Genomic DNA, 12,234 nt, shown 5'->3' on the forward strand with positions numbered 1-12,234 from the left:
GACCTGCTTCGGTTTCATTATTAGCAGATAGGTGAGCACAGTGCAGAACAAGTTCACCATGCAATAAATACTAAGAAGATTAACAAGTACTGTGCTATACCTAATGTCCTCAATGGGAAGGTGACGGGATTAGAACTGTGGAAGAAATGGTTCATTTAAATCTTTGGCAAACAAAATTCACTAAAACTCCTTTGATTGCTTTCAGGAATGATTCATGGTAGGACAGGGTGAAGAAAGTATGGCCACCTTCTATAGGCACTAAAGTTTGCAGGTGTTTTTTTTTAAAATAAATTTTATTTTTTCAAGTTATAATCAACACAAGACAAAAACATTGTTAAACATACAAACAAAAACCATACATTCCCCTCCCTCCCTCCCCCATTCATAACACTAAACATAAAAAAAAACATGTCTATCCCGGCAGATATTGTTCCTGCCCTCATTAGTAAATAATTAAGTTTGTAGGTGTTTTTATAGTGTCATCCATAGTATTTGGGCCTGCCCAGTAAATGTTGTTTACTGGGGGTAATGAACATTTTGTAGCAGTTCTGCTGTTTCCTGAATAGGTCCAGTTAGTAGTTATGAGAGGAGGGAGAGGTATGGCCTGCATGTTTTCCATTATTGTGTGCTCTAAATTTGGTTCTCGCCCCCAAACTTGTTTAACAATCATATAAAACCAATGGGAAAGATCATCCAATGTAAGATACCATCAGCATGAATATTTGTTAAAAAGATACAAAAGATAAACTGAAAGAAACAATGAAAGACTAAAGACAAACTAACAAAAATCTGAACCAAGAAATACGGTACTAATGGGAGAAAAAGGAGCCCCCCTTTTAAAAAAAGAAACCACACAAATGAAGTAGAAATACCAAAGCATAAGATATAAATTATTGGTATTGTGCATCCCTATGGAGAGCAACTTCACAGTTTGGAGATCCTCTTAACACACGACCCTGAAGATGGAAGCTATGACCAGTAGGGCCTGTGCCCAAATTCAATTGTGCATCCTGTACAATAGGGGGCACTAATGATTTGTTCATGTCATTTCACATGTAGCTTACTATAATTTTCACAGGATTGCCTTTGAAGACCATCCAGAAACTTCAAATAATACAAATTGCAGAGCCCCATCTGCTTATGAGACAGACCCGTTACTGGCTTGTAACTAAACAATTTTGCTAGAAGAGTTGCTCTAGCTTGTGGTTTGCTTCTGAAGGCAGTTATGAATGGCTTAGGGCAAGTAACTAGGGAGTCTACAAGATCTCATATTCCAAACTGATTCTACTCACCGAGCCTGAGTGAACAGAGAGTGCCTACTAAAGCTTCCACCTACCAAGAAGTAAGGCAGCCAAGACGTTCTCTTTGACAGTTCTCAGCTTTGCCCCCTGAGATAAGAGTAGCTCCCATCCTCATTGCCTTCCAGATGTTGGCTGTTCTGGAAGGCCCTGATGACTTGGGGAGTAGTTATTAATGACTGTTGTACAATATAAAGTTAAAAATGATGTAACATAATGTAATATAGTTTCAGATTATTGGGTTTTATGGATCCTATTGAATTGGCTCTTTGTTGCCTTTTGAAGAATCTTCTAAAAATGGAAGGAACTCCATGAATTGATAAATATATAAATAATAACATGTCCTTGAATTTTTAAACAAATGCAAGACATAGCAAGTGGTTCAGGGGCGTTCCATAAATCTACATAAGTTATAGTTCATTTGAAAAAGACATCTTTAATTTTGTTTTTGTAAGAATTGTTTATGTAATGTATTTTAACCGAAAGCAGGAAGCTAGAAACAATAAACAATTTAATAAGGTGCTGTGGGAGTTTCTCAGGATAAGGCTTATTAGAGCCTTAAGTGATCAGAAGACAATTCAAAAGATTTCACTATATCGGTTATGTGCATTTTGCCAAAACAGAAAAGGAGTGTCCAACTCAAAAAATTGTGACAGAAGTCATATATTTGCTCATGAGTTTGAGTATGCAGGTACATAGGTAAGTTGATGATAGATATAGAAAAAAGAGACACAAACCCACATGAACACAGACAATCTGCAACACCACACCATGACCTGACGATCAGATGTATTGTGAATCTACTAAGTTTGCCCTCCAAATGTTATCTTTTGATGGGGAATTTCTTTGCTCTCCAGTCTTATATTTAAATCAGAGTAGAAAGTAGCCAAGTATTATCCTCTGTAAAATGGGACAATGGTTGTTCTCATATTTACAGAAGTTCATATGTATTCAGCATAACACTTGAGAGATCCAAGATGATACTTTCTCTTCCTTTCTTTTTTTTACAGTTCAGCTTATTTTTATCTCCACCAACCTAATCACTGAATATATTAACATATTTGAAAAATAGATATATAGATACTGTTTTCCAAAACCTGTTTTGAATTCCCAATGGAATACTCTCGATGTGTTTCCATGGCACTGGTGGATGATTCACCATGGTTACCATAGCAATAAAATGCACAGTATCCTCTAGGGATATGAAAAACTATTTTTAATGCAACCAATATGATTCCTTTAAAGATTTATTTTATCTCTTAATTAAAATTATTTTACAAGGCTGAATTTGTATATGTATCCAGAACTGAGAATGGAAACAAAAGAAAAACAGAAAATTTTATTAATTTGTCCTGCGTGTTATTAGATTAACAAGAAAAATGGAAGGATTAATAATATCAAGTCAAAACTATCTGTAACTGAAATTCAAAACTTTTTTAAAATGTTGTCAGGTGTTCCTTAGATGTTGATTTTCTACTTAGTTCCTTATATTGTATACTTTTATAATCATGGGAAAGACAGCAGAGAGGAAGTGCCTGATAAAATATGTGATCCCCAAAAACCTTTCTCAAAAATACAGTCCCAAGTGGAAAATATTTGCATAGATTTGAAAGACCTAAAGCTACTGAGATCATGACCACACAAAATATACAATACCAGCAGAACAAACTCATTCCTTAAGGCTACAATCCTAGGGAGAAAGTGCCACTCAGCACAGAGGAACTAACCTCTTTCAAATAAAATTATTCTGTTAGTAGTTTTTGATCAGAAGTACTCCTTAAAACTGTACTATATTAACTGCACTATATGTCGACACAACTTTCATATTTTTAATTTTAATCTTGGCCTTTCACTTGTTCAATGTTTTATTTCTTTCCTCTCCTGCTTAGTTCTGTCTAGACTTTCCCCCAGTTTATGAGTCCTCTTTCATAAGGGGAAGGAAATGGCACTGCTATCCTCCAGTCCAGTGAACCAATATTAGTGTAATGTAGGGATAAAGATGCGGGACTTGGAGAGACCCCAGTTTACACATATTGCTTGCAGAGTGAATGTGAGCCCTGACTTCTTCAGCCTAACATGTCATCATAGATTACTGTTATGCAGATAAATTAAAACCCCAATTTCCATTACTTTTAAGTTTTCAGAGAAAATGCAGTGATTTAATTTACTAAACCATTGTTTCATCGTTTGGTTCTCTCCCAAAAACATTTTCTTGTTTTTAAGTTCATGGAAGAGTGTTTTCATCAGATTGTTATTCTGTACATGAGTGTAACAGGTTGCTGAGGACCAGGATGGGTAATTTAGATGCAGGCAGTCTCTTGGGAAAGCATTAACAAACCCATGCAAGCAAGATACTGGCTGAATTCTCTCTTTGTTCCAGGACCAATGTATACCTGTATACAAAGAAGAAAAGCAGTGAATCTTTTCCTTTATATCCTAATAACTCTATGTAATACTACCAGCTCTTTTGTTTTCAGAGGACGAAGACAAATTAAAAAATGATGAGGGACTCCTTTATTTTATTGGCTAAAGTCTTGGTAACGTTTGTTTTCATCATGTGTATCACTTCAGCAGAGAGCGCAAGCAACACCTTTACAGGTGAGTCACCATGCTACAGTTCTAAATGGTACTACAGTAGTTTCATTTCAGGGATAATTTTAGATTTTGCTTGTCATATAATGCAGCTGGTCATTCATCCTGAGAACCCAATGCTAATCATGGATTTAATATTTCAAACACTTCGATGTCAAGGACTATACTTTCAGAATAATATTTTGTAAAAGAGATGTGAATATCTTTTTTCTCACATTCTTTTCCTTCTTCTGTAAACTTAGTGAGACTTTGTTTCAACTAAATTTGTATAGAATTTTTAGGTGAACTATGTAAATCTTGGAGAAGATTGTCTTAGTGCTGCTGAAACTTCTGTATATATCATTTAGGAATCCCCATTTTTTTGAGCTGGGGACATATTTAGAGTTTTGAGAGCATGTTATAGGTATTCTCACAAAATGGCTGCCAAGATGACTATTCCAGTTACTAATCACCAGTTTAACCAAAGTCAAACTGCTGAGCTTACTCTCAGCTATCTCTTTTAGCCCTCCAATGACCATTTGACATCTCTTTTTGTTTTGTTTTGTTTGCTGGGTTGGTAGGCACACTTTCAAACCAGGCATTAAACTGTACTTCCTTTACTTATGTCTTGTTAATTGTGTATGTATAAACCAAAGAAATACATTTTGAAAGACAGTATCTCTTGTTAATTTTCATTTTCTGAGATTGGCTGGAATATAGCCAGGGCCTAAAAATATTCTTGGAATAAAGATCATGCTTGAGATCGATGTTTTGCTTTGAAGCATGCTAGCATCCCATTTAATCTATTTTAAGTTAAAAGAACCTAACAAACAAAATTAGGGTGCCTATAAGTTGTCAAAGGATGTTAAAGGACATATCTCCTGATACATGAGAACCCTATTTGGAATACTTTGCCTGTACAGTTTGTAGTTCTGAGTCTTCTTAGCACATTCTCACTTCACAGAACTGCCTGAGACAGCAGAATGAACAAAGCAATTCTGGTGGAGTGTCTTATTTTAAGATTTTTTTTTTGAAAAAAATGCATTTTCTTTTCCTCCAATACTTGCATTGCCTCATTTGTTGTAAATTTATCTTCCCCAAATATTAACATTGCAGGAGATAAACATTTCAGCCTCTCTTCCTAATTTGTTATATCAAGACAGGTGAAAAGAGGCTAAGAGATAGGGAGTTGTAGTTCTTTATTTTCAACTTTAAAAGATTCTTCTTACTGGATGGTTTGGCAGTGATAAGTTTTCTCCACTGTTTTTTCTCCATTAATAACTTTGTAAAAGGGACTGTCTGATGAAATCCAAATTATTGCAATAATCATTGAGGTTATATTTTATAATTATTTTGTTGAATCAATTACCAGTATTTGGATTGCATTTGATTTTACTTCCTCAAATTACTTTCATGGATTCATATTATGGATCTGATTATTTAATATATTCATCACTATTTTGGATGGGACTACTATGTATGAGGACTGGAGAATTCACCTTTCTTAAAAACATCCTTTGATTCCCTGATTTTTAAACAACAATCTTCTAACTCTCTCAGTCACCTCACCTCATAGGATTGTTGTTGTGGGGAAACAGGAGGAGGAAGGTGTGTTGGATATGTTTGCCACCTCGAGTTATCTCTAAAAATAATAAAGGTGGAATACCAATAAATAAATAAATAGGCTTTATTATAGCAATGAAGAAAGATAAGCAGTCTACAGCCACAATATATTGTATACTGTATATGTAGTATATTACAAAAGTAATTTAACCATAGTTTTTCATTGTTTAAATTAAGAAAAATCTTAAAACTGTTACTTGAGCAATACAATTTGCCACCAATTAATATAAAGTGTCAATATTTTAAAGCCATAATATTTGCCTGGAGTATCAATGTCATAACAAAATATAAGCTGGTAAAATTATAATTAGCCAATAATTATAAACCTTGTAAATATCCAATAAATTTCCAGTAATTGCAGTGGAAAATTCAGCTCATAATTGAAAGACATTCACACCACATGCACCCATATCAAAGCACATTTTAAATTAGCTTAATAGCAAGCTAAGTCTTGTAACTAAGAGCTATACAGCTGAAAATGCTAATTTGTAAACAAATTTTGCTTAGCAATTCTGCCCAGGGGAACAGTAGTTTTCTGAGAGCTGGGCCCTAACCTCTAAACTGTATCTTTTGTGCTTGGTTTTGTTGCTGAATCCTAATTGATGCCAGCAGGACTTTAGACAGCAATTATTGTTAACTTTGATATTTATTCAGAAGTATAAGGTTTTAGGAACAGATATCATTTGCACTGAAGCAAATTTGTTTTGTGAATAGCTTGAACAATGTGGCCTCCAATCAAAATAGACAGAATATCAGAGTATCAGTAGTAAACAACAGGTAATAATAGAGAAGCCTAAATGATTTAACATGAAAGTTTTAGGAGTGCCAGACATGCCAGCATCAAGAAGAATATGCCACAGAACTCTTTCACATGTGTGAAAGTCATCCCAAAGTTTCTCAATTGTGTGTGGGGGGAAATCTTGATCAAATTATCTGCTTCAGGAGATTACCATGTTCTGCTTAATGACTAGGTCAGTTCTGGATTGGCCTGCTCCATTCCTGAAGGTTCTGAGTAGATTTTATTTATTTATTTATTTATTTATTTATTTATTTATTTATTTATTTATTTATTATTATATTTCTATACCGCCTTTCTCCCATAGGACTCAAGGCGGTGTACAGTCAAGAAAAATATAGACACACAAACATCATAAAATTGCTAATTAAAATTATTACTTAGTTTGGTCAATTAAATAAAACCCAGAATTAGATAACATTTAAAAAATCATTCACATGTTTGTATGTTTAGCCCTGCCTGTTGGAACATCAGGGTCTTGAGGGCACGGCGGAAAGCACGGAGATCAGGGATATTCCGTATCTCCGGGGGCAGTTCATTCCAAAGGGTTGGAGCCCCCACAGAGAAGGCCCTCCCCCTGGGAGTCGCCAGTCGACATAATTTGACTGATGGTACCCTGAGTAGTCCCTCCCTGTGAGAACGAACTGGTCGGTGGGAGGCTATTGGTGGCAAAAGACGGTCTCGTAGGTACCCAGGTCCTAAGCCATGGAGCGCTTTAAAGGTGATAACTAACACCTTGAATCGCACCCGGAAGACCACCGGGAGCCAGTGCAGCTCGCGTAGGAGAGGTGTTACATGGGCGTAACGAGCTGCGCCCATAATCACCCGTGCGGCTACGTTCTGGACCAGTTGGAGCCTCCGGGTGCTTTTCAAGGGGAGCCCCATGTAGAGAGCATTACAGTAGTCCATACGGGAGGTAACTAGGGCATGAGTGACCGTGCGCAAGGCGTCCCGATCCAGAAAGGGACGCAACTGGCGGATCAGGCGAACCTGATAAAAGGCACCCCTGGCCACGGCCGTCAAATGATCTTCTAAAGATAACCGTGAATCCAGGAGGACACCCAAGTTGCGGGCCCTCTCTGTGGGGAGCAAGATCTCATCCCCTATTGTCAGTGATGGTACCAGCTGACTATACCGGGACACCGGAAGCCACAGCCACTCGGTCTTGGAGGGGTTGAGTCTGAGCTTGTTTCTCTGTTTTTTGGACAGTCTCTTCTAACATTTGTCATTTGTTGATCAACCATGATCTTGCGTTCTTCCTTCTGGACCTTCAGACCATACTCAAAATCATTAAAATATTGACTGAAAGATTACATGCTATCAAACCAATGTCAGCTCTACCACTGAATGACTCTGTACCTAATATGGGCTTTCTGTTCTTTTAGTGGTGTATACCATTTACCACTGCAACTGCATCCTACCACCGTTCTCTTTTCCTTCCTTTTCTTTTTCAGCATTGTGAATCTACAAGGATAACAAAATCTTATGTTAACAACTTGAACAACATTTAGTTGTTTCCAAGTAGTTTGGTGGAAAGGTACCTTCTATATCACTAATTCCATTCTAATAGATCATTCTGCTTTCTTTATTTTAGAGAAAAATCTCTCTTTGCTTGGTTACCATTTATGCAATTATTCTGTGATAAAAAATGTGACCAAAACAGTTGCATATCAAAAATCATATGAGAAACAAACACCATGTGGAGGATGGATTCCTTGGAGAATGTGCACCACAACTTATTACAAAGAAGAGTATCATCCTATTATGGTCCAAGAAGCTGTGAATGTGACAGATTGTTGTGCTGGGTATGAACAAGTGGGTCTATATTGTTCTTTACGTAAGTATGAAACAATGAAAAGACTACGGCCTATGAATTGCAGAACTAATAATATATTTAATTACAGTATAGGGTCAGCAAGTTAGGTCACTTGCAAATGTCGGATGACTTCTAGATAGCAGCAAATAAACTGACTTTTGTGTATTTATAATCTAGTGTTTATTCTTTTCTTTTTTTCCATAAAGCAGATTTAGTAAATATGGCCCATATACAACTATAGCTGGCTGGCTGGCTGGTTGGCTGGCTGGTGTATTGATTGATTGATTGATTGATTGATTGATTGATTTGATTTGATTTGATTTGATTTCTATAGCTGCCCACCTCAACAAATGATATATATTTTGGGTATTGAAATATAGGAAAAGTGTTTTTGGCTTACATACTTTTCTCTTTAATCACATACTTTTTAGAGAGCCAGTTTGGTGTACTGGTTAAAGCTCGAGGCTAGAAACCAGGAGACTGAGTTCTAGTCCTCCCATAGGCATGAAAAACCAGCTGAGTGACTTTGGGCTATTTTCGCTCTCTCAGCCCAACTCACCTCACGGGTTTGTTGTATGGAAAATAGGAGGAGGAAGGAGTATTAAATGGGTTATTTATAAAAGAAATAAAATAATAAAGGAGGAAGGAGTATTATATGAGTTATAATAATAATAAAGCAGGATAAAAATATTTTAAAAATACAAATAATTTTCTATGCATTGAAGCAAATCCCTGAAGTTCCTTAAAGTTGATGTATCTTGTGGAGAAACATATTGAAGTCCAGATTTGCTCTTATATGGGTAATCCTTTCCAGGAATAGTATGATTAGGTCAGATATTCATTTCAGTGAACCTTTCTCATGGATTTTATTTCAGGTTTATAAGCATATGTTCAAAGGTCAAATGAATTGCCATATTTGACAAGCTGACAAGCTGAATATTAAGTGGCTTCCTTCCAATGTAAAATAAAAATCTTGTATGTGACCATTAGCTATATGCTCAGCAATTTTAAGACCCCTTCCCTTCATTTTGAATTATTCATTTTGAATTATTTTGAAAAATATAGTAAATTCCAGGGTAAACCAATCAATAAATAGAAACTTCAAATCAGTGTTAACTCCTGGAGTCTGTCTTGCATTTTATTTGGAGAGATTTTTTGAAATGCCATTTACCTTCCTAGGGTTGGGAGAGAGTGACTGGCTTTGTGCTTAAGGCAGGACTAGAACTCACATTCCCCTGACTTCCAGCCTAGTGCCTTAACCACTACACCAGACTGGCTCTAATATCACATTGTCATTATTACTTAAACTCTTACATTATCCTGAATGCATTTTATGCATTCAGTATAAGAGTACTGTAGCTATTCTCTGAGATGTACATAAACCTATATGCCATTTCTCCAGTTTCATGATAAAAAAGATAAGATAAAATAAAACTGTTTTGAAATCAGGCAATGGTCATTTTGCTATTATTTGCTAGTCCTTATTAATTTAAAAGCCATTAGCTATAGCCTAAAATACATGCATTTAAGTAAACAACATAATATGCACATAAGAATTCCCCTTTGATATATAACTAAGCCACAGAACAATATTTCTATTAGTCTGACTATAGGCACTGTGTTTGCCCTTTCTTTATCTTTTCAAAATGTTTATTAATAAAAGAAATGACTCTTCCATTATGTAAATGTGCTCAGAGGTGTTTTGAAAGATCAACACTATTCAAAAAGTTATATTTAGCTCCCCCCCCTCCTTTCAGTGCCAGATGCAAATTCTGCCTTGATTACTATTTTCACCTATTTCATATATTTTACAATTGGGAATTTTTATTCCCAATGTAATACATTTTTATAATCATTTTAAAGGAGGAGATTGTATCACTGAGTGATTATGACTGACTAGTTGAAATAAACTGTAAAGTACTATTCATCAAATTCTAATATTGCACATCCTATTTTAATTTTTATATTCTGTGATATCCTTTTCTTTCCTTCTGCTTTGGCATTTATTATGTGCAGACATTATGATTTCTCATTTCATCTCTCTGATTATGCCCCATTTTTCTGGACCATAATGTCCCATTGAGTTACAGAAGACAGTAGAAATTAGCTCTCATGGAATTATATTGATCAGTCATTCCATTATATTGCTAACAAGCCAGTCCTAAAGCAGAGAGTGACACATATAATCACTGCATAATCAATGCAAAAGTATGAATTTAGTTTGTGGCCTTTTCCTTTTACTTCATACTTGGTAGATCTATAATACCTCAGATTTAAAAAGTTTAATATGTAATTTAGAAGAGAGAGCCAGTCTTATCTAGTAATTAAGACACCAGTCAATTCTTGTCACATCCAACCTTCTGTTGATCAGAAAAACAGACCCTGCATCTGTGGGACGATACTAGGGGGGGAAATGTCATTTAGAATATTCATATATTTCAATTACATTGCTCACCAATATGCAGCCATGCCAATTTTCTTTAACTGCTATAAACATACTGTAGTTCTGTAATTCTTCAGAATACATGTCAATGCTAATAGTAACTCTAGCAATTCAGAATATAATGGTACTAGACCAAACTGAGATCAAAATTTGCTAGATTAGGTAACCTATTCATGTGGTTCATAGATATTAATCAGAAAAAACAGTTTCCTTGATCTTATAAAAATTCTATCCTATGACTATGGAAATGTCTGAGTAAATGTTACATATAATTTCACAGTGATCAAATACAATTTCAGGAGAAAATGATTAGGGAGGCTTGGTAGAAGAGATATCCTGAATCTCTATAATAAACATGCAAAATCATCTCCATCTTGAGAAAAACTCTTAGGGAAAATAGCATGACTTATAATAGAGCATCTTAAGGTTGCCAAAAATAGATTTAACAACGTAAACTTACCTTCTTTCTGCTCAGGAGAACTTGCGAATTATTCTATATGTGGGGTTATACAGATCTGTCTTATTTATTTCCCTAGTAAAGGTTAAACCATTTTCCAGACCTCATAGTGCTAATGTTTATGAATGGTATTATCTAGACATATTCTTTATCAACTTTTTCTTTTCATTATTTATTAATCAGTGGACAGAATTAAGAGTGTGTTACTGAATGATTCTTAATATTTTCCTTGATATTAAAGTACTTATGTCTGGATTCTAAATAATTAGAAATGAGAGTGGTTTAGAGCACTTTAGATTTTCCCTGGGTGCTGTCACTTGAGGGTCTATTCTTTGGATGCTATATTTATAGCATACCCAAAAGTCAATTTAAGTAGCAGATAACTTTGGCCACTCTGTGACTCTCTTTATTCTATCATAACTGAAATGCATGTGCTTTATTTTGTGTAAAATTAGGAGGAGCATATTAAATACATGATGAATTATATTAATTTAATCGATTAGATTTAACATTAACTAAATAAATTAAGTTAAATGGAATTGTCCTGGCTCTCCCCCATACTTTTAGAAATGCAGCCCCCATGTTATCATTTTTTTACTTCTATGGGGTGCTTTTCTCTTTCTCGACACTACTAATTTTATTGATTAATTAACATATAGGAAAATATTCCCTTGCAAATTATGATTGGCTGTGATTTTCTGAGACAGAACCTCTCAAGAGGTTTTACATTTATTGCAAATGATTTGCTAGCAAGCAACAAATGAATCAGCCACATAAAATGTGCACCAGCCATTTACTGGCTTTCTGCATGCAGTAGTTGTCATGGGAATATGAATCATACTGAATTGTCTTTGTCTCATCTTAGCTTATCAGACTACTTATGAATATTTCTCTTACAACAGCCATAATCTCTTAGTTTGAAAACTTTTCAGAATATATGACAGACCTGGCAGAATTAATATAATAGAGTATAAACAATAAAATACAGTAAATAAAACCTTTTGGAAAAAAGCAGCAGCACCATAGCAATTCTTTCTATTTCCATTATTATTACATGGTTTTCAGGAGGCTTTTCCCTTAAGGAAGACATTGACTAGGTAACATTTTTCCAGGGATCTCTGAGAATTGGCTTCACCCCTGAAAATGACTCCTGTAATAATGAGAACTTGACAGCCTTTTCAGAAACATGCTAGAGGTTTATGCTATAAGCACTAGACTAGGATTATAATA

At 35.2% G+C, this 12,234-nt stretch overlaps 1 protein-coding gene across 2 annotated transcripts in view; it reads left to right on the forward strand.

The window, feature by feature from the left end:
• The first annotated feature begins 3,691 nt into the window (after positions 1-3,691).
• UMODL1 (uromodulin like 1) overlaps positions 3,692-12,234 on the forward strand; it is a 46,034-nt gene continuing 37,491 nt past the window's right edge. For both annotated transcript variants that reach the window (XR_015734480.1, XM_034423948.3), the window contains exons 1-2: positions 3,692-3,896; positions 7,883-8,125. Coding sequence is in view for 1 of the 2 variants with exons in the window: in XM_034423948.3 (XP_034279839.2) it covers positions 3,797-3,896; positions 7,883-8,125 (343 nt within the window). In the remaining variant the exon portion in view is untranslated. The remainder of the gene's footprint in view (positions 3,897-7,882; positions 8,126-12,234) is intronic.

The sequence above is a fragment of the Pantherophis guttatus genome, chromosome 5 (genome assembly GCF_059756535.1).
Source record: "Pantherophis guttatus breed Tessera chromosome 5, ASM5975653v1, whole genome shotgun sequence".
Taxonomy (NCBI): Eukaryota; Metazoa; Chordata; class Lepidosauria; order Squamata; family Colubridae; genus Pantherophis; species Pantherophis guttatus.